The sequence below is a fragment of the Chiloscyllium plagiosum genome, unplaced genomic scaffold (genome assembly GCF_037043375.1).
Source record: "Chiloscyllium plagiosum isolate Xiang-an unplaced genomic scaffold, Cpla_swu_hap1 HiC_scaffold_3, whole genome shotgun sequence".
NCBI lineage: Eukaryota > Metazoa > Chordata > Chondrichthyes > Orectolobiformes > Hemiscylliidae > Chiloscyllium > Chiloscyllium plagiosum.
Genome location: NW_028270141.1, coordinates 89,431,596 through 89,455,807, shown reverse-complemented (window position 1 = coordinate 89,455,807; position 24,212 = coordinate 89,431,596). Strand labels below are relative to the sequence as shown.

Sequence of the window (24,212 nt, the reverse complement as noted above, 5' to 3'; positions counted from 1 at the left end):
AAAGGTATTTGCTACAACTGACTGAAACTCACTTTACAAAGAAGAGAGCTATGTCCCCTCCTCACCTGGCCATAGAGCTGCTACGAGAATAGAGCATCATGTCTTCATCCACAGACTGAGTGTAACACCAGTAGAATAGATATGGCCAATGTAACATGAACAATAACCCTTTCAGTACCATACCTTATACAGCAAGTGGCATTCCTGCTACCCAGATCTTTCCCACTTGTCACATGTAAATGGTGATGGAACTGGGCGTGTATTCCTGGTGGCTTTCCCAGCTGTATATGTAACTGCCAAGTGGAATTGGCAATGGGTTTGTCAAGCTAGGATAAATTCCCATCTGAATTGAATGGGTTTTCTAAAGGCTGCCACTGTCTCTGTGGGCAGACTCAGAGACATAACTCCGGGAAACTTCGCTCTTAGCTGATCCACAGAAGAAAAGAAATCATATGTTGGGTGTGAGTAGTACAAAAATGACTTTAACCAAGATGAATGGGCTAATCAAGACTTTTTTGATGTCTGTTGTGGAGCACACTTGATGTATTGATTTAATTTTTCAAAAAGTCTGCTGTGATTTTTGTATAGATTATCTTGTTATATAGCAACATTGCCAAACTAAAGCATGTTGAATCAATACTGAAGTTTTCAAATATCTGTTAGAGACTTAATCATTGATTTGCAGGATGAAGCAGCACTGAACACTGTGAGTTGTACTCATTTATAGATAATTCACAGCAAAATTAACTGAAACTAAAATAAAACCCAGTGCTATATCTTGCCTCAAAATATAGTTGTGAGTTTGCACCCCTCTCATGCTGGAATGAATGATGGTAGTTTGGATGGTTGCTGTTTGTAATTTATTAAAAATATACTTAAAAGTGTCTTCAGAATGCCTCTCCATCATTGTCAGTAATCTTTTGCAGGCTAAAGTTTGAAGCCTACAAGAACAGGATAGGGGCCTGTGGGATGACTGGTAGAAAATGACAATACCTATTACCCTATTATCAGACTCAGGCCTGATCCTGTTGCTGCTGATTTGTTGCGGTGTGATAGGCCTTCTTCTGGATGGGGAGACTGCCCGGTAAACCCAGCTGGCTTGCTAGCGGAGGGGGCACTCCTCTGATCAGGAGGAATGCATTCTCAGCATGGTCATCCTTGTGACAATATCCATCTCATCCTACCCACTTCATCCTCACCATCCAACTCCAGCCCCTGCCATCACCAACCACAAGCAAGTTCATTGGTTCTATCTAACTAGTCCTAGAGGTTCCAGACCTGACTCACCTTGTACCAAGAGTAGTGTCGATTCTTTGCCTCTAGGTTGGGCTCTGTCTCATCAGTGACCATCATTCCCAACATCACTGTTGGGATGGAAGAACTGCCACTTCTCCAATTGGCTCGTAATTCATGAAAGAATGATCTCATCCCTGAAAGTGACAAGAGCTTTATGGACCTCATTGAGTCCTCAGTAATACAGTATCACTAATACTGACCATAGACCAATCATTGGTTATCATACAACTAGTTCACTGATGTTACTTAGGGCATGAAGTCTTCATCTTTGCACAGTCTGGCCTGTATGTGACTCCAAAATCACAGTAATGTAGTTATCACTGAGCTTGTCTCTGAGGTGGCCCAGTTGTTGTAGCATTAGTTGATGGGGCTTTCTCTCTCAGTTGTATATGAGATAACTCAAAGGTGCTGTTGGCAGAAGGGGAGTGAAGTTTTCCGTGTCCTACCCAATAACTATCCCTTGATGACTAAAGACAGATTACCTAAGCACTTGTGGATCATGAAGTATCACATATAACAAAGAGTGCAGAGTGCAGAGATTTTCTATTTTAGTAACATTGGTTGAGAGATTAATGTTGGACAAGGCACGGGGGAGAACTCTGTTGATCTTCTTTGATACCTCTATTGAATTATTTAATGTCTGTCTGAGAGGGCAGATTTGGCCTCTCAGACGCTCATCTACATTTCTCTCAGTGCAGCATTCCTCATAACAACACTTAATGTAGCCTCAATATTGTGAAGAAGCCTCTGGTGTGTGATTGAAACCACAAACTACTGGCTGAGAAGTGAGAGTGCTATTGCTGAACCACATCCAACATTGAGTTTGCAATAGTAATTAGCTTCAATAGTGCTTTCAGTATATACATGACTGTAAAGCACTTTGAAATGTCCCAAAATCACGGAAAGTGCTACATAGATACAACTTACGTTTCCTTTTATTTGTAAATGCAGGCACTCAGCTTTAAAATGGAGGAATATCCGTTTACTGGCTTCAAGTACTGAGGGAAAATCTGCTAACATTATGCAGTATCCTTGCATACAATAACTCATTCATCAGAGGGCAACAGACATAGAAATATTGTAGTTTTGTGAAAATATCCTCACATTAGATACAAGTGACTTGGAGCAACCTATTTCAATAGACCAAACCACTTGCCAACCATTCCTGAAGTACAGAGTTCTGATTGGCTAAAACATTTCACGTTTGTGGTTAATCTTCCACATCTTTGATCCATACTTATCGTTTACTGATTCTTGGTCCAAACATAAACACTCCCAATGATCTGTTTTTAAATGCAATCTATCCACTGTTGGCTGCACTGTCTGTATTTTTGACTAAGTGTGAGTTGTGTTGAGTTTTTTTGGAAGGATTCTCTCTGTTAGTCCCAGCGATGTTTCTCATCCTGTCTTACCAATTTTGACTCATTAACTACCTAACCTGTTCTTACAGCACCTCATGTCAGATTCCAGACCCGTATTATTACGCATTGTTCTCAGAGCATTCCACCCAGCGAAAATCTGCCAAAAGAACACATCCCTTGCACTTATGTCATTTTTGAGAGACTGCTATGTGCCGAGACAATCATTAGCAATTTGGTGTTGCCCTTCCACAGCAAGTGTACTGGCACAAGTGTCAGAAAGCTAAGAGCACATAACCGACACCCTCTTGCAAATACAATCCCTTTCTCTCATACTAATCATTATTTAATCCATGGCCAGCAATTTACTTGTCATCAGATATATCCCATCGAAAAATTCTCTCCAACTACTCTGTATCCAATGTCCATTGCTCACCTTCATCTTGTCTTTGCTCAATAGTGGAGCATCACATACAAGTAACTACTCTCATTCCCCCAACTCCTCAGTATCTATCACATTGCATCATCACCTGCTGCAGTTGTGCAGAGCACAGTACACCAGAATAGCGCAACTCACTCTGTTTGGACCACACTAGAGTCCTTCCCCTCCCACCACCCAGTATCTCTCAAAGCTGTGGAACCACATTTTCAGCAGCACTGTTGCCTGTTCCACCATAGCTCTGGTCACCAACTTGATGAAAATGATGTGCCAGGCAGGTAAGTAACAAATTACATTTAAAAGGGAGTACCTGCTGTACTCTGACCTTCTTCCTTTCCCAGATCCACATTATAATTCCACTTAGCAATGCATGCATTAGAAGCCATTGTCAGACTTACATGACATACTAAGTATCAAAGTTCCCCTCATCCCACAGCATCTGTGGAGTCTGGTATAGAAAATTAATATGCCGGCTTGTAGAAATTTAGCAGAGTAAAATATTTCAAGGGAATATTTCCAGATTCATTTAAAGTCTAGGGAATAATTTTAAACTTTTCACAATGATGTAAAATTATCCACATTGAAAAATGAAATCAGGCAGAATATAAAATGGACAAAATGGTTTCACACAATCCCTTTAAGTTACTTTCCCAATAATTATTGTTGGCACCCCTCTAAACAGTTAAATAAAATTGTTTGTAAAATTGTACATACTTATTTAGCACTAATAATGACAAAGCTTTTATTTTGCTGTTATTGACTTCCGATAATTGGTAAATTCCTTCATTTCCTTGTTGTTAAAGAAATGGTGTTTAATTTTATGCAGTTTTAACATAAGTAACTTCTGTGATTGCCAGTTTAGGAATGTATAAGTACACAGACCTTGTCATCCAGATAGATATTGATGCCAAATTCATAGCTGAAGTCTTGTCATATTATGAGGAAAGAGTTTCTCGACATACATCAAAGCAAGGCCCTATCATCATCTGAAATTTTATTTTCCGACTCACTGAGCTGCTGCTGACTGGAGGGAACAAAAAAGTTGATTCTTTCAGTGTTTTTGAATGTTCTGGTTTGTGTGTGCAGCTACTGATTGATTGAAGGACCTTCACTTTCTGACTGAAGCTGTTGCTTGAGAGGTCCCTGGTTCAATTGCTGAGAACTTCATTCGGAACTCACAGCAGAAGTTAAGCAGTAGAGAACCATAAAGGTGCAAGCCCTAGGCAGAACCAAAGATTTCCTTGTAGATTCTGTAGGTTGGCGTTGGACAAAAGAAAATAGTTCTTAATTATTATTCCTGTGTACTCTTGGTTGTGAAAATTAGTTGATTTATTCCCAAAAGATTGACTCAGCAATTCAACTTGGGCAATGTCATTTACTTTAAATGGGAAATCTTTATCTAACCAAAGAGTGAAAGACACCTCTTAAGCAGTTGTTATATTGTTGCCACTTTACTCTAAAGAGCTTCGGTGACCCTCAGTCTCCTAGATCTATTATGGCTTTCCAGCCACATTCCTCCCTAACTCCTTAAGCTTGCAAATTCCCAGAAAAATTCCACCTGGAACTTTTCAATTTTTCGCAGGCCTAATGAAATCTTCCCAAGCTGAGAACAGTCTTATGGACCTCTTAATGTGCCAGAATTCTGGCAAAAGCAGGTTGTTGATTTTAGTGATTGATTGTTGTACAAAAATGGACCAGTAGCCATTTTGGGAGCTCACTCTGGGAAGATTTTCCATGTCATTTTCACTGTGCATAAATGGAATTGTTTAAACATTCTGGGCCTCCGTCAAGACAGATGAGGTTTCTGGATCCACATTAGTATAATGTATACTTTCTCACTTTACTGATACGGATGCCCATTATTTTGCGACAGGGCAGTGGCCTTCATTTCTAGCACTCACCTACTGCTTTGTCAAATTTTCACTGTGGAATTTAGGCCTTTTATTGTTGTTTTTGAAACTCCTGATTGACGAGCAACATTGCCAGGAAATAGCAGTAGGTTCTCCAGACCTCCCAATTCACAACAATTTTTATTTGGAGTTTCTTTTCTGCTAAAACCGCAGTAACTAACTCATTGCCGCCCCTGTGAGAAAGCCTGCTGCTTCCCGTGCCAATTAGATCAAGAGCTGATCAGCAAGATTCTTGGCCTATCACAGACTCTGGCGCTGGTGTCCTGGCAAAGCAGAAGCTACTGGTCAGCCAGAGGTCAGCAACGTCTGGGCTCTGTTGGTAAAGATTCTTCTTAACATCTAAGTCAAGAGGATAAGTCTTTTGCTTCTCTCAGTTTGGAGTCATGGACGGGGGGGAGTAGTGGGTTATTGATACTAAAATATGTGGGAAAGCAGGCTGTGATGAGGAGATAAAGAGTTCATAGATAGATATTGATAGACGAGGAGGATGGGCCAGATGGAGTTTAATATTGATAAATTTGATGTTGTCCACTTTAGCTGGAAAAATGAAAGGGCAAACAATTATTTAAATGGGAATCAGATTCAAAATGCATTAGTGCAGAGGGATCTAAGCATCTTTATGCATAAATCACAGAAGATGGCTATGCAGGTGTAGAATATAATAAGACAGGCAAATGGAATCCTGGCATTTATTGAAAAAGGACTGGATTGTAAAAGTAAAGAAGTCTTGTTACAATTACATAAGGCATTGGTGAGAGCACACTGGAATATTGATCAGGTTTTGATCTGCTTACTTGATGAAGGATGTGATGGAGCTGAACGCAGTTCAGAGGAGGTTCACCAGGTTGATTCCAGGGATGAAAGAGTTATCGTATGCGGATCAGTTGAACAGCTTGGGCTGAACTCAGAAGAATGTGGAGGGTTCTGCTTGATGTATATAAAATGCTAAAGGGGATTGAAAATTTGGACGTTGAACAAATGTTCTCCCTCGTGGGACAGTCTTGAACAAGAAGTCATAGATATAGAATGAGAGGAGGTAGGTTCAAAACCGAGAAGAGGTGAAACAACTTCTCTCAAAGGGTTGCGAATCTGAGGAACTCACTGTACCAGAGATGATTGGAGGCAGAATCAATCAACAGATTTAAGAATGAAATTAGATTAGATTAGATTAGATTAGATTACTTACAGTGTGGAAACAGGCCCTTCGGCCCAACAAGTCCACACCGACCCGCCGAAGCGCAACCCACCCATACCCCTACATTTACCCCTTATCTAACACTACGGGCAATTTAGCATGGCCGATTCATCTGACTTGCACATCTTTGGACTGTGAGAGGAAACCGGAGCACCCGGAGGAAACCCACACAGACACGGGGAGAACGTGCAAACTCCACACAGTCAGTCGCCTGAGGCGGGAATTGAACCCAGGTCTCTGGAGCTGTGAGGCAGCAGTGCTAACCACTGTGCCACCGTGCTGCCCATATGTTTCTGAAGAAAAGCAGGATAAAGGGCTATGGGGAGCAGGCAGGAAAGTACAGTTGAAACCAGGATAAGATCAGCAATGATCCTGTTTGATTGCAGAGTGGGCTTGAAGGGCTAAATTGCTGAAACTTTATTGCTGGAACAGCACAGCAGGTCAGGCAGCATCTAGGGAACAGAAGATTCGACGTTTCGGGCATGTGCCCGAAACGTCGAATCTTCTGTTCCCTAGATGCTGCCTGACCTGCTGTGCTGTTCCAGCAATAAAGTTTCAGCTTTGATCTCCAGCGTCTGCAGACCTCACTTTCTCCTTGAAGGGCTAAATTGTCTACTCCCGCTCCTAATTCATAAGTTCCTATATTCCTGTGAAGGAATAATTTCAGACACTGACCCACTGCACCCTTCTTCCCATCCATTTCCTCCCACAATGGGGAAATGTCCCTTCCATCCCAGAAGGCAATAGCACAATTATAAGGTCAGAAAACCAGCCACTTTTCTTCCCTATTGGGAAAGCAGATAATCAGGGAGGTGAAGGGTGCAGGCCCCAAACTGACCATGAATTGACCACTTAAAAGTCTTGAATGTTGGAGAGCCAAGAAAGTAGACTTTCACCCAGTCACCAATATGACCTCTCACCCAACACCTAATTGGTGAGGTTGCAAGAAATGGATGAATATCACTTCAAGGTCAACTTGCCCAGTGATTAGTCCTTTCACCACCTCTCCCACTGACTCTAGAGTGAAAAAACTATGCCCAAGGACTTCAAAAGAAGCAACTGGTTAACAGCTTAGGAGATTTTGTTTGAGTACATTTTGAGATCACAGGTTTATTGAGATAAAGAACTATGCAAGAACTGAGATTTTTGTTATTTCCATGACCCATATTGAGTTTTTATCTCGATTGAAATTGAAACACAAAACCTATTAAATCTCATTACTAATAGCAAGAACAATCTCTTTCTATAAGCAGAAAAAACTATTTCATTGTTCACAAAGCTTTATTGAAAAATCATGAAATAATTTGGTGTGTTGCTTTGAACTGATGTTAAAAACTCACACACATGCTGTTCCTTTCCCTGAGTTCTGCCATTAAGCTCAAATGATAAATAGTCAGGATATTTCTTGAGCTGGTTGATCAGTGACCAGAAAGCAGCCTTGTCTTCCAATTAAGTGTGATGTTGGTGGCCTCTCAAAGATTAAGGGCCAATAGAAAGCCCTTCAGGTGGAAAAGAACAGTAGGATTCTGTGGCAGGTGCCCACGTTTTCTCAAATTCAAAATAAATTATTGCCTTTATAGTTGGGCCACCCCTAAGGGTTTAAGGGATCGGGGAGGATCCCTCTTCATAGCAGTCTGTGCTGCAGTTGAATCCAGGCAGGCAGTCAGGACTGTAAGCTGTGCTGGTGTCCTGCACTCTTCAAGTGTGATGTTGGAGCCACTGTGCACACTTACCTCAGTTCCCAGTTCCCATCGTGGGCTAAGATTCCAGATAATTTAAACGGATACATAATTTTTCTTTCAAAATGGCAAATACAAGATTTGGAAGAAAAATGATTAAAAGCCATGTGCAATAACTTCACTTCTCGATAGTTTTTTCAATATTTACCATATATTTTACATTTCCTTACAATTAAACAGCATTGTGAAAAACTATTTGGGTAGTATTAGGTGGCAGGCATAAAGTGCAATATGGTCTACTCCTGTTAAGTTACATGTATGTTCATATTTATGGAAAAATAAAGACATGCTATTAAAACTATTCATCTTGACTTCATCAGGATAGAATTGCAAGAATGTCAAATCTGAAAGGGAATAACAATTTATGATGCATAAGAAAAGGGTACTGATTGACTCTGGTTGATAGAAACAATGCAATAAGAAATGTGACAGGGAACACTTAACTTCCAAGCAGTTTAAAATTGAAACTGTTCAAGTGGACTCTGATTGGCAATGGCAATGTCTTGACATTGCACCAGAGAATGGCTATCTCCCAAATTTGAACCAGGAAAGAGACGATTGAACTTTACCATATGTTAATATTTTGTTGCAGGTTCATGTAGCTTCAGCATGTCATGTAACCTTTCATAGCATTAGGCTAAAATAGCCACGATTATGCCTGTTAAACTTCAAGATTTAAGATTAATGGCTAAAGCTTAATGTTGAAGGGCTTTTGCCCAAAACATCAATTTTCCTGCTCCTCGGATGCTGCCTGACCTGCTCTGCTTTTCCAGCACCACTCTAATCTAGACTCTGATCTCCAGCATTTGCAGTCCTCACTTTCACCTAAAGCAAGATGTTGACCAGTGCAGTTTAGAAAAATCTGAGACTAGTTTTGAGAATTAGGACATGCATTGATAAGTTTGCAGCCAGGCTCTGAACTTCATCAATTTGTATGGCATTGTCAAGGAGGAAGTGGTGTAGTGGTAATGTCACTAGGCTAGCAATGCCAAACCCCATGCTAATGCTCTGAGGGCTTGGTTCAAATCCTGCCATAGCAGATGGTGAAATTTAAGTTCAGTAAAAATTGGAATTAAAAAGCTGATCTCATTAAGACCATGAAACCATTGTTGTAAAAGCTCTTTTGTTTCATTAATGTCCTTTAGGGAAGGAAATCCACTATCTTTACCTAGTCTGGCCTACATGTCACTCCAATCCTCATAGCAATGGGTGAACTCTTAAGTGCCCTCTAGGCAGTTAGAGATGGACAATGAATGTTAGGATACCAGTGACACCCATATCCAATGAATGAATCAGAAAAAAAAGGTTAACTGAGTTTCAGAAACTGGAGGTGAGGCCAAGGCTTTGAAACTCAATTTGTGCAAAACTAATAAACTGTACTGCCTTTCATTTAATTTTCAGTAAGTAACCTTGTATTTATTTCAGGAGAGACAACCCAAAACAACTCTGTGACTCTATAACGTATTGAATCCCTGGTGTATATAAGCCAATTCTATTTACTTTCATAAAATGTGATGTAATTATGTAAAAGTGGCTTTTCCTCAATCAAACAAGCTGAGCCTCAGCATTGTCACTATGGCATTTACCATGTAGCAATGATGCACATCAGAAAGAGTCGCACTTTGTACAATATTAAAATGTATTGGTTAATGCACTTACTTCGCCAGCTCAGAATTCCTTCAGTAGGGGCTACATGGCCTTTCATCCGATCCCACCTACATGATACAAAGATTGAAACAGCGTAATTTGTTATTTGTGAAGTACTTTGAGACACTTCTGAGGGGCATGATGATGTGTTCCAAAAATGGAAAGGTTTTCATTCATTCCAGTTCAAATTACTCACCCTAGACATAGATCAATTTTTGATTATTGTAGCGTCGAAATGCATCTTGCATGAAAGTTCCATCATTGCTTTTAATTAGAAACTTCCAGGATTTTGTTACACTCAAAAGGATTCCTGCTCGAAAAGATCTAGTCCTGGAGATATCTATTTCTGGTCTATTTGTGTAAATTGAAATGTATTAAGCTTGTAATTTCAAAAAAGGACTTCCAATTCTGTGGACCTCCCACATGTGGAATCCTCACGAGAGCCCATTGAAACAACATTGCAATTCTCACAAGTGGCATTTTCATGATGTATTCCTGCCCGAGCCCAGGCAGAGAGCATTTACTAACCAGATTAACCTATTATAGAGAACCCAGGATCTCCAACACATTCCTTAATGTCTCAGTGCAGGCACAGAGGGTTTTTTTTTGTGGAAACAGATGGTTTAGGACAAGCATAACAATTAAGCCATTTTCTGCTACACTGACTTGCTCAGTTACCTGTCAAGTGTTTCTCTGCTTGAGTGAGTCCTGTCGAATCTGGTAAGATGTTAAAATGATGATTAAAGTACTGATTTTAAACACATTCCAAAACCTCGCTTGCAATAACACAGCACATTTCGAGGAAATGTGATTTTGTTGCGGTTTGAGGCAAAAAGAAAACATTATTTGACAAGGAGCTTTGAGGTCAACATCATCAGATTTATATATTGGTATTTGTACAATTTGTACAAATGGTATTGGCCAATAAAGGGTATTCTAATTCTCATTCTATTCTAATTGCAGATGGGGTTCTGGGATCCTGGTTAATTATCCATTGTCTGTTTTTATATTGTCATTGTAGACACATTCAAGCCACACATGCAGCAGAAGCAAAATAGCACTGTGCTTGCAATGCTTTCTATCAGGCACAAAGATGAACCCAGATGTCTGGCTTGCTTCACTTGAGTTCCAGAGCAAATTCACAGAAATTATTATTTTAAAATATTTAATTAAAGAACCCACAAAGACCATTGGACCTTTGGAATAAAACTATTGCTCAGTTGCTCTTTTTATTATTTTTTTATCAAAATAATGTTGGTGATTATTTGTGTAGTGTAATGCTAATTGGAGCAGAATTCCACTTTATCGGCTAATTTTGAGAACTGCTTGAGTGAGATGCAGATGTAAAAAGCAGTGGTAGTTTCTAAGAAAGTAACCAAATTAATAATATTTCTCTGGACAAGACATTTAAGAGCAAGCACTAGACTGGCAAAACTTTTGTTTATGTGATTCTTATACAGGGGGCGGGGTGGGGGGGGGGTGCAGAAGGGCTGGAAATTCAATTGCGCTGTCACAGGCACAAATGACTAAGAACTCATATGTAGAGAGAAGCACCACTTTTGGTTATACAACTTTTAAAGCATATAAAAAAGGAAAAAAAAACTTTAAAGCAAAATAATTGAAGATCATTGCTGATCTTGTTTTTTGGACAATAATGGAGCAAATGTTCCAGCCAGTCACATTACCGTCTTTATACACAATGCGATCAAAAATGATCCTGAGCTTGTTGTTTTCCTGGTAATGTTAAAACATTGAAGTTGCTTAGTTCTATGCCTCTTAAAGCAATTATCAAGATCCAAAAGGAGGATTTTGAGGATATTATTATACTTACTTATTTTCTTTATAATCTGAGAGGCATTTATGCCTTCATACTTTGGAAGCCAGTTAGAATTTGCTTTACTATAGACTCTAGAGTCTCATTTTATAAACAAGGATCCTTTTCATTAAATCTTCACAGACCAGTGCTTTTCAATGTCAGTGCGCAACAGTTTCTTGTCACTTAGCCATTGACATCATTTACTGAAGACAGTAACTTACTGACATCAATTGGAGGGCAGTGAGGAAAACTGATTTCTCCCATGACGTATCTGCTGCACCAAACTTGATTTAGTGTTCAAGTCTGAGGGTGTAATAGCAAAATCCTATGAGATATTACCAATTTCTTTTCATACTGTTGTGTTTCAGTATATGGTAAGCTATAATGTATCCTATTATATGTTTAAACTGGATGCAACCAGTGTGTTAAAATGGCCACTGACAAATAAGTGATCTTTTGAGCTTCAAAGAATAGTAGGCCTCAAGTCAATTCCTAACTAAAAAATGGGCATGCACAGTCCATATTTCTTACATCTCTTTGTTTAAAGATTCTCTGTCTCATCTTTGACAAAGTGAAACATTAGAAGTCAATGTGTATGCAACAGATATGAATGGGCCCTTTCTATATTCCATTTGTATTATGAAAGTTTTCTGCATCCAAAATAAATTGGGTGAATCTCATCGTGTTAAATAATAATTACAGGATATTGGAATCTGCCAAAGCACCACGTTTTTGTTTGAAAATCTGAACTTGTGCAAGTCACATGTTCAGAAGGCCATGTTTTCTGAACTTAAGATAATCTAGAAGCTACACAGTTCCATTAAATATCATCAAATTAGCTTCACATTTACAGACTACAATCTACTCGAATTTGGACCCCCCTGGCTGAGAGGCCATAAGATAATTAGAGCAGAATTTGTTTGTTTGGCCCATTGAGTCTGCTCCACCATTTGATAATGGCTCATTTGTTCCTCATCCTCACTTTCCTGCCTTCCTGTAACCCTTGAGGTATAGACACTACTGCTATGCCACAGGAGCTTATTTCTATTTTCTAGTTAACCTGCTCATAAATGGTGTCACACACCTCTGGAGCAGTTGGGAATTGAACCCCAACCTCCTGGCTCTGAGCTAGGATTGCTAACACTGTACCTTACATGAGTTGCCGCAGTATATCACCTTCACCAGTATCTGATGCTTGTGTGTGAGAACATGCATGAGAGAAGTGAGTGGACAGGCCATTAATTATCCAGAACCCTACACTGAAGCTCTGGGGATACGGGTTTACATTCAATCTGGAAAATGGTAAAATTTGAGTGCAATTAAATTCTGGAATAAAAAAGCTAGTCTGATGTTGACCACAACCAGTTATATTCGATAATAATCTAATCCCATTTGCCAGCATTTGGCTCATATCCTCTAAACCCTTCCTATTTATATTCTCATCCAGATGCCTTTTAAATGTTATAATTGTACCAGCGTCCACTACCTTCTCTGACAGTTCCTTCCATACACGCACCACCCTCTGCGTGAAAAAGTTGCTATAGATGTTGTAAAATCCCATCTAGCTCACAGGTTTCAGGGAAGGAAATCCACTGTTCTTAACTGGTCTTCCCTCCATCTGACTCCACATCCTCAGCAATGTAGTTGTTTTTTAACTACCCTTTAGGCAACTAGGGATGGGCAATAATTGCTGGCCGAGCCAGTGATGTCCACATCCCATCTACAAATACAGATAAAATAAATATTATTCTATTTTTAGGATAAGTGGGTGTAAACAAATAATCTTCTTTGCTTTAAAACTCTTGATAGCTTGCTGCTAGAATTATTTTAATTGAGAAACCCTGGGTATGTGCACAAAAACATACCTCTTTTATTTCAACACTGACTGTAAAGGGAATGAATAAAGTCTGTCTGTGACAATATCCTCTGAAGTCCAAAATGAATTTTAATGGAATGCTTTAGATTTTCATTATTTCTGAAGGAAATAGCTGGATTAATTATTATTAAACTGTAGAATCAACATTGAAAACTCTTTTTCTTTCACTGTCCTTGTGAATGCTTATGCGAACAATCCCATCAATGATGTAAACAAGCGAAGAAGTAATTGGCAGAAACCCTTGCAATTACAGCAAGGAGCCTCTGCCATTGCCACCTTCTCTTTTTCATAGGACATGAATTTAACAGCGTTGTGAGTCATCAATTCATAATCCTTTTTGTCAGAAAATTGATAGCTGCCACAAGGGTGGATAACAGCACTTTAAACAATGGAAATTAACTTATCCACCCATGAGGGTTCCATTGACATGGGAGGTGGTGGGAAGGGTAAAGTGGAAGGGAGGATGTGTGGTAATCTGGGAATAATTTTGATCCTTAAATAACCCTGGGATATCCTCTTAACAATTGGGGCACATAGGTGCTGTTAAATCAAGGGTAAAGCACAGAAAAGATTTTGTAAAATTAACAAAGCCTTTTTTTAGGAATTCCCAGTTGATGTTCTCCAGTAGCGGTGTTTTGAGAGGCATTGTTATGAGATAGTGCAGTACAGTAGATTATAAGATTTTATGAAAAATTTGGGCAATCTATGTTCGTCAGAGCTATTAAATTCCCTATTGCATTGGAAAGAAGTTCTTAGTAACTCAAAATAATGTAAAACGTGTGTCCTGTTTTTCTCTTTTGCAAAAGCTTTTGGTTTGTACAAAATACCTTGTCTTGTGCTATAATAGTTTTTTTTTGCATGAAGTACCAATTCTGCATAAAATCTGATTCCAGAAGATGGAGTGACATTGACATAGGATTTTATGTGTCATTTTTCATCGGAGTGGTTAGCAAATCCTACATGTGGTGTCTGCTATGATATGTTAGTATAGACAAAGAGTGAATAAGCCATGGCAAAATATTACATTAAAGCCAAGGTATTAAGTAAAGGCTGTAAATCTCTTGTTGCCTTTTCTCACAACAAATAAAAATAACCCAGTTAACCTTTTTTTCTCTGATAAGAATATGTCTTACTCCATTTGTAAAACTTTATTTTTACATTTGTTTCAACCTTTTTATGTTTTTCTCTCCCCCTTTATCCCTCTTTTTTTTCTATTCTACTGCACATAATACGTTCAATATAATTTTATAAATAGCATTGCAACATGTGAGAAAAATATACCTTGCTCATTGCCACCATTTATGCTGCAGTTCATTCAATATTATGAGAGCCGTTGTATGGTACAGCATAAAATTAGAACTGTATTTAGAGCAAAATACAGTTTGATTTCTTGAAGTAATGACATTTTTATGCAGAAGATGGTTAATATACTATTTTACTGAAGATTGCAACAACACAAATTGATAAAGGTGATAAGAGCTAAATTGCAACATTTAAATAGCTTTTGAAAATTACCTCAGTTCTAACTCTTACTTCCTAATGTTAAAAATGTTATAACTAAATTTGAAAATAGCTTTTTCTGACCACCTACTGCAACTTAAATGGGTGATGGCCACTTATATCTCTTTTTGAGAATTTTGCTAAATTCACAATATTTTCTGTTTTTTTGTTTTGAGAATACAATGCAAGTCCTTCACAAAAATACCCATCGGGGATTCAGGGTACGAGAAGTCCTGCTACTCACCCATCCAGTCACTATAAGCGAGGTCCAAACAGCATTATCCCTGCTTGATAAACAGTTCTGTTAAAGGCATTGTTTTTAGCCAACAAAAAATTCCAGAACTTTCATTTTTAAAAAATGCACAAATCAAGCTCACGCATGGATAATCATGACATGTACTTCATAAAAAATCACAAATGTGTTGCCGTTATGACTAATTATTTGAACAAGTCAGAAAGAACCCTAGAATTGGAAAAAAAAATCAGTTTTAGCTGTTGGGCAATTTTGCGATGGAAATTTAATTGCGCAGAAAGAAAAACATATTTCAGAGAAATAATCCTGGCCTCTCCTCTTTCCTACAACAATAATCCCCAGGTATTTTTGTTGTTTGAATTTAAATAAATTTACATAAATTTCTCTCTAGACTACATCATGGTTTTATTCACCTCAGTACAAAATAATAATCTGCCCATATTTGTGCTTTAATTTAAATTTCTATTATGCCTATCAACATTAACAAGCTCTGATTTGAATATTCATAAGAGCCTCAAATGAAGTCATAAGGAAGTGTTTTATTGAAGCTGCAGGGATATGTGGCTGATTGGTTTTGATTTCAGTCTTGGATTGAGTTTTTCTAGTAATTATTAACGTTACTTGTCCAAACAGCTCCCTCACAGGTTAGTGGCGTAGTGAAGGATAAAGTACAGCAGAGGACTGTCAATCTCTCCTGGAAGGAACCAGAGCATCCCAATGGAGTCATCACAGCATATGAAATCAAGTACTATGAAAAGGTGAGGGCTGCACGGGCACATCAATAAATAAGATCCACATTGTACCGATCCTTAAACCCTCCCAGCTAAACATTTAAGCTTTTTCCAATGCTTAATGTTAGATTTGTATTCAAGACATCCATTATGTTGTTGATTCGGCTCAGACCTGAAACCTGTGTACTCGGTTATTACGTCTGATGGCACGAAGATTTATTTGAAAGAGCCGTGGAGCCATTCAGAAGCAAAGTTCAAACTTTTATCGCAGGCTTATGAAAACTGGTTCATCTTAATCGGAGTAAAATGCTCATTCTGTTTATGACGGCGAAAATCAGCCAGGACCACATCCTACTGCTGTTGAGAATTATCTTTGCTGAATCTCCATGAGCAGAATTTCCTCTTGTGTTTGTGGGCTCCTTATTGGGCCTGAAATACACATCCAACTCATAACTGGTTTGTTCTGGGGATTTTCAAATTCATTGTGGAGTTTGCAAGCTGCAAGGCAACGTGGGAGGAGTATGAGTTACTGACTTCACTGGTTAGAACGTGGAGTAGAGGATTTGAGTCATTATGTTGCGGCAGTACAGGACATTGATAAAGCCACTTTTGGAATATTGTGTACAATTCTGGTCCCCCTTCTATCGGAAGGATGTTGTTAAACTTCAGAGGGTGCAAAAAATATTTAAAGCTTGTTGCTGGCACTAGAGAAGTTTGAGCTGCAGGGAGAGGCTGAATAGGCTGGGACGTTTTTCCCCTGGAGCATCAGATACTGAAGGGTAACCTTCTTGAGGGGCCTGGATAGGGTGAATAGCCAAAATTGTTTTCTCAGGGTCTTGCATGCATGGAATGAGCTGCCAGAAGAAATGGTGAAGGCGAGTACAATTACATTAAAAGGCATCCAGATGTTTATATGATTGAAAAGGTTTAGAGGGGTATGTGCCACATACATGTCAAATGGAACTAGGTCAGGTTGGGAATTCTGGTCAGCATGGATGAGTTGGACTGAAGGGCCTGTTTTTGTGCTGTATGACTCTACGATTCTGTGAGTGTACCAAATCCACTAGATACAGACCTGAGGTGCTGAAATAGCAGTGGATTCAGGTGAAAATAAACTACACCTTTCACTGTCTAATTAAAAAACAACTCATTCAAGTATTTGTTCTTATGGAAAAATTAACCTGCAGTGTCTGTGACATAACCCCTCTTATTCAAAAACCCATCCAGATTAAGTTGTGTAAGAAAGCAACCATGTTTCAGAGATTTAATCAGAATGGGTTGTTGCAAACTCTAAAAATGCCAGGAGCCCCCCTGAGCAGCTGTGTGAGCTCAGTATTTCACCAGGTTATGAAACTGAGTTAAGTATTTATAATGGCCACAAGTATCAAATCATTTCAAGCCCAGAACCTCTTGAACTGAAAGAACCTGAAAAATGAGCTGATGTTTTTTTTCAAGTTCAAAGCCAATTACCACTCAATCAATTGGATGAGTCAATTTGTTGGATTTTCTTTTACCCGTTTGGAGTTCACACATTTGCCTCATGGCTGTGTGAGTTTCCAGTGACTCCTCCAGTTTCCACCATGCAGGTTAGGTGGATTGGCCATATTAAATTGCTATGATAGTGTCCAGTGATATGCAGACTAAGTGGGTTAGCCATGGTAAATGTGTCGATACAGGGATAGGGTGCAGTGCTGGGTCTGGCAGGGATGCTCTTTGGAGGGTTGGTTCAGACTCAATGGGCTGAATGGCCTCTTTTTGCATTGTAGTGATTCTGTGATTCATTTAAAACAAGCTTTCTTTTAAATAAAGTAAAGGATATCTGAACATTTTGATCATAATCTAAATCATGACAGTTGGGTTTTCTATAATACATCTCCAGGTTTGAATGCTTTAGTCATTAGGAAAAGTACTATAATGTCTGTTAACACTTTAATAATTCTGATCAATGTATTGGCCAACTTACTTTTGTAGAACAAAGTTCACCAATCAATTACTGTTAAAAAAAAACACATCTACACTGAAATACAACATGTAATAATGATAAATAGGGATATTTAACATGTGTCAAAGTTTCAATAATTGACTGCTTGGATGTTTCTGACTCCTCTTAACTATCTTCTACAATTCATTTGATCATTTGATGGTTATGTATTTTATCAAGTTTCCAAAACACACAGTAGCACACACAAATAGTGGAGGGAGGCAGATATCCCAATTGTGATCATAACTTCCAAAACGTGTGGACATTTCAAACCTAAGACCTACCTGAGCCAAGAAAATGACACATAAAAATGACAAAGGTGAGAACTTTTCTCCCCAGTAAAACAAATGATCAGCATTTCATGTCTCAATTCCTGTCTCCACTGGGAGATCAACATCTGACCACATACTGGGTGAGAATAGTACAGTATTTGGTTTTATGACTCACCTGCCCAACCCATATCTTAAACAACTAACAATAGACTTTATTTATGGTCACTTGTTGTAGTATAACAGCTTAGGGTCTACATCCTAGTGAACTTATTTTCTCATGTATCTCCAGACAATGAACTCTGCCACCTTCCCTTTATTTTCAGGAGGAGTTGTTTACTCGCCTTCCTTAACATTTTATTCTGAAATGTGGTAATTTCTGTTTTAAGGGGGTAGAGGTGCAACATGCACAAGTAGGACAAAAGAGAAAACTATGATAAGAAACAAATCTCCATTGGCAATCATTACAGATTATGTGCGGCAAACTCACTCAGTGCTACTTTACACAATATCACTTAGAAATTTAAAAATAAATATTAAAGAACTCTCACCTGCATCATTAAATTTCCTTGTGTATGTGAATGTGGTACCATATTCTGGAGAGAGATTTTATTATGGTCAAAATTTCAATTCCTTGGAAAAAGCACAGCTTTTGAAGATAATGCTGGTAACTGATGTGGGGCGTTACTTGCATGCATATGAAAGCTAGTTCAAAGCCTAAGGTTGATGTCGATAGACAGTCATAGATGTGAGAGGGAGATGAAGTTTGAGATTCCAACTCTGAACAAAGACAGCAGCCAGGTTAAAAAAAATTATCATAACATTGTGATTGATAAAAGCTGTATCAGTTCAATGATATCACCTAGCTGCAACAGAAAATTGGTATCTAACCTTTCAGACATTAACAAATCATACTGTAATAGCAGATACTGACTGATATACCAATAACAAATCTCCAGGGAGAAATTCCACCTGGCAGCAAAATGGTACTCTCACTCCCTCCACAGCAGTAAATGTCTTTTCTCTACAAAGTGGAAAGCATTCACTTTGAAGCTGGTTTTTGTTGTGCTGATGAAGTGATAAAAATGAATTAGTTCTGGAACTAGAAACTGGAGTTGAATTATGTGTATTTAACAGAGTTTATTTGAAAGCTGTGTTCTTCTTTTAGAGAGATTTAATCAGAACAAAGATTAAAGTATGAAAATAATAGACTGGAATAAGCTTTTAAAAAACCTATTTTAACAAGATTGAGTGCAGTGGATTCCCAGGCTAAATTTCAAAGGCTATAGTTTGATCACAAAGGTTTAGGTGATGCAAGCCCTGGTGGTTTCTGAGTGTTATTTGAATTTTTCAATTAATTATAGAACCTTTAACTCATTCGTGTATGTTCTGTTATGTATGTTGTGTACTCATGTAGTATGTTTAAAAAAACATTCATTTTGTTAATGCAGTGACTCCAAAATTATAAACACTGTCTCCCCCTTTTTGAAATCTTGCTGCAGCCTTAAATACAAGTTATTTGTTTTCCAGAATCTAAAAGAACGGACTTATTCCACAGTCAAAGCTACCTCAACATCAACTACCATCAATAACCTGAAACCAGGCACAGCCTACATATTCCAGATCCGAGCATTCACCACAGCTGGCTATGGGAACTACAGTCCTAGGCTGGAGGTCTTAACCCTTGAGGAGAGTACAGGTAAGAGATGTGACATGTATTTCCTTCTGCGTTTTCAGGCAGGGAAATGTACTCACAACAGACTCAACCTGATTCAAAATTTGTAGTAAGGGAAAGTAAAAGATCACAAAAACAGAAATTGCTAGAGAAACTCAGCTAGCCTGGCAGCATTCACAGAAAGAAAACAGAGTTAATGTTTTCAACTCCAGTGACTCTGCTTAAGACCTTCAGTTGTGAAGAAGTGTCACTGAACTCAGAATGTTAACCGTGGTTTCTCTCCACACATGCTGCCAGTCCTGCCAAGTTTCTCCAGCAATTTCTGTTTTTGTTTTCTTTCAGATTTCCAGCAGCTACAGTTCTTTGTTTTATTTTAAACAAAAGGTAAGTTATCCCAGACTGCTTCATTGCCAGCTTCATCCCAACAATGGCAGGTTATTTTCTGGCTAATCATGATTTTGTACAGCTATTAGAAGCAAAAGGAAGAACAGAAGAGAATTGCATTGGGAAAGGATACTACACTGTCTGTAAGTTCCCCCACAAATGATTTAGAGCTTGCCACATCATTGAATTCTTAGACTTTAATGTTAAGTGCATATGTACCAATGATATGGGTAAACAAAGGGATGAGAACCTGAAATCCAAATATGGAAAGTTAGGAAATAAATTAAAAATCAGGACCTCAAATCTAGTAATCTCGGGAATACTCCCAGTGCCACTGAAATAAAAGGATAGGTCAGATGAATGTATAGCTGGAGAAGTGGTGCACCAGGGAGGGGTTTAGGTTCTAGAGGCCTTTGGACCGATTCTGGGGAAGGTGGGATCTGAACAAGCCTGACAGTCTGTGCCTGAACAGAACGAGGACAAATATTCTCATGGGGATAAATATTCTTTTACTAGTTCAGTTAGAGAGGTTTAAAATAGTATGGTGGGGGAGATTGATTAGATTCCCTACACTGTAGAAACAGGCCCTCTGGCCCTACAAGTCCACACCAACCTTCCAAAGAGTAACTCCCCCCGACTAATGCACCTAACACTATGGGCAATTTAGCATGGCCAATTCACCTAACCTGTACATCTTTTGGATTGTGGGAGGAAACCGAAGCACCTGGAGGAAACCCACACAAACATGGAGAGAATGTGCAAAATCCACATGGACAGTCACCCGAGGCTGGAATTGAACCTGGGTACCTGGTGTTGTGAGGCAGCAGTGCTAAATACTGAGCCGTCATGTCAATGGGGACCAAAGTGTAGGCTTAGATGGATCAGATTCAGATCAGGAGACAGGAGTTGGCACATTAGTTACTGGTGAGATCAGCAACTTAGAAAGACAAAAGAAACAAGGATTAAAAAGCATCCAGCACAAGAAATTGGCGGGATTAAGCTGTTGATATTTCAAGGCAAGGAGTGTTACAAACAAGGACGATGAATTAAGGGCACAGACAATCACATGGCAGCACAATGTTGTTGCTACAGTGAAAACCTGGCCAAAAAGAGGAACTAAATGGACAGCTGAATGTCCCTGGGTACAGATTTTCTTGGCAGGATAGTGTGGGTGACAAAAAGGAGATGGTGCACAAGTATTGGTTAAAGAATTGGTTAAGGTTTGGAGAAGGGATAGTAAACAGACCAGGTTATCACATGAGGCTTTATGGGTGAGCTTAGGAATAAAAAAGGGGCATTCACACTACTAGGAATATACTGTAGACCCCTAAATATTGAGAAGGAGAGAGAAGGACATCTATGCAGACAAATGTCTGCCTGTAGGAATAAGTGGGCAGTGATAGTAGGAGACATTAGTGATCCCAATATCAACTGGGTTTCAGACAATATAAGGCATATTGAGGTTGAAAAATTCATGTACCGAGTCCATGAAATTTTTGTAAACAATATGTGACAAGCCCAATGAGAGGAGATACAATTCTAGATTTAGCTTTGGAAAATAAAGATGGGAAAGTGGCAGTGGGGGGCAACCATACTGGGGATAGTGACCACAATTCAATTAGATCTAGCATTATTATGGGAAAGGAAAGAGATAAATCAGGAGTAAAAGTTTTAAACTGGGGGAAGGCACATTTAACAAATTTGAGAAATGATTTGGCTGAGGTGGAGTGGATAGGACTGCTAAAGAATAAATTAGTGTTAAACCAATGGGAGGCACAAAAAAGTGAAATACTTAGAGCACAAAGCAGACATGTCCCCTCCAAAGATAGGAATGGTATTTCCAAATCTACATCCCTGTGGTTGTTGAGAGAAAATACAAAGGAGAATTAGACAGAAAATTAATCTTATGATCATCACAAAAATCTCAACATTGTAGATAGCCAAGAGTAGTATAGAAAGTACAGGGATGAAGTGAGAAAAGAAAGAAGGAAATCAAAAGGAGGGCATGAAAAAGTGTTAGCAATCAACATCTGGGAAATCCCAGAGATATTTTACCAGTAGATAAAGAGCACAAGATAGTTAAGGAAAAAAGTAGGACCTGTCAGAGGTCAAGAAGGAAACTTGCGTGAAGATGCAAAGGACATGGGAAGAATTTTTGAATTCTTTGTCTCCACAAAGGAAAGGGATGCTGTAGCTATGATGTAGATTTTAGTAATCTAAGAGAAACAGTATGAAAAATAAGACAAAATAATCATAGTAAGAGAGGAAGTGTTAGATCAGTTGGGATCCTTGATGTTGCCAGGACTGGCTAGATTATTCCCGAGAATATTGAAGGAGGTCAGGGAGGAAATAGCAGATGCTGTGAAGATTATTTCTCAATTTTCACTAGACACAGGTGAAGTGCCAGAGGACTAAAGGAACGCGAATGTGGTTCCATTGTTTAAAAAAGGTACAAAGGAAATGCCAAATGTTGATAGCCCTGTTAATCTTACTTTGGTAGTGGGCAAATTGCTAGAAGCAGTCCTGAGAGATCAGATAACCTGTCATTTTGAAAGGCATGGATTAGTCAGGGATAGTCAGCATGGATTGGTTAAGGGAAGGTCATACCTAACAAATTTGATTGAATTATTTAAGGAAGTGACAAGGAGGATCGATTAGGGTACTGCAATGAATGTTATCTACATGGATTTTAGAAAAACATTTGACAAAACCCCACATGGTAAACTGGTCAAAAAAGTAAAACCCCAGGGGATGCAGGGTAATGTGTCAAATTCAATCCAAAATTGGCTTAGTGATAGGAAACAAAGGGAATGGTCAATGGCTGCCAGTTGGAAAGCTGTTTCAAGTGATATTCTGCAGGGCTTGGTGCTGAAACTCCTGCTGTTTGTTTTATACATTAATGATTCTGATTTGAACGTGGGGAGTACATTTGGGAAGTTTGCAAACAACACAAAAATTGGCCATGTAGTGGATAGTGTAGAGGATAGCTGTAAGCTCCAAAATGATGTAATGAGTAGGTGGAGTGGACAGGCAAGTGGTAGATGAAATTTAACTCTGATTAGTGTGATGTAATGCATTTAGGGAGGTCAAACAGTAAAATGGAATACACAATAAATGAGAATATACTGAGAGGCGTCAATGGGATGAGAGATCGAGGTGTGCAAGTGCACAGGTTCCTAAAGATAGCGGTACATTTAGACAGGTTGTAAAGCTGGCATATGGAATGCTGTCCTTCATTGGCAGAAATATAGGGACATAGTGATGAAACTGGTGAGGCTAAGATTGCAGTATTGTGTGCAGTTCTGGTCACCTCATTACAGGAAGGACATAATCGCTAGAACATAGAAAAGTATAGCACAGAACAGGCCCTTTGCCCCACGATGTTGTGCCGAGGTTAAACCTGAGTTAATCTGGAGAGAGTGCAAAGAAGATTTACTAGAATGTTGCCAGGGCTGAAGAAATTGGAGAGGTTCATGTTGTTTTTCTTGGAACAGAGAAGGCTGAGGATTGACACATTTGTGGTATACAAAATTGTAAGGGGTAAAGATACAGTAGACAGGAGGGACCTGTTTCACTTGGCAGAGAATTGAAAATCTGAGGGCCATAGATTCAAGCTAAGTGGCAGAAGGATTAGGAGGGACGTTTGAAATATAAACTCTGCATCAGACATGTATTGGTCTAATTCTGTGTCTCAGGATTCAGTGTAATGGTCCTGATGGTTATTCAGTGCCCATTATAGAAGGATATATCTGTGAATATTGCATGGAGAAGGGTTTGGGTTGACTATGAGACAGTCATTGGTTGAAACTCACTGAGAAGTCTCACAAATCCAGCAAATGTGTTGTCTAATCCCCAGCTTCTAATGACAGCCAGATTGCAACTGGGGCCTAAGAAACTATGATTAAGAAAAAGAATCCGCAACATTAAGGGAAAGGCATGAATGTTGTTTTTCAAACATAGCAGATTTCTTTATGGGGTGCTGCTGCTGAAAGGTGGTGAACAGAATTTCATTGAATAGTTCATTACATACACAATCCTGAAGAAGAGTCAGAGTGGACTTGAAACATTAACTCTGTTCTCTTTCCAAAGATGCTGCTAGACATGCTGAGTTTCTGCAACATTCTCTGTGTTTGGTTCATTACA

General features: G+C 38.9%; 1 protein-coding gene across 6 annotated transcripts in view; it reads left to right on the top strand.

Moving 5' to 3' along the window:
• The window catches only part of epha7 (eph receptor A7), a 306,360-nt gene that overhangs the window by 231,889 nt on the left and 50,259 nt on the right, over positions 1–24,212 (top strand). For all 6 annotated transcript variants that reach the window (XM_087981480.1, XM_043685242.2, XM_043685236.2 and 3 more), the window contains 2 exons: positions 15,663–15,787; positions 19,541–19,709. In XM_087981480.1, the coding sequence (XP_087837606.1) occupies positions 15,663–15,787; positions 19,541–19,709 (294 nt within the window). The remainder of the gene's footprint in view (positions 1–15,662; positions 15,788–19,540; positions 19,710–24,212) is intronic.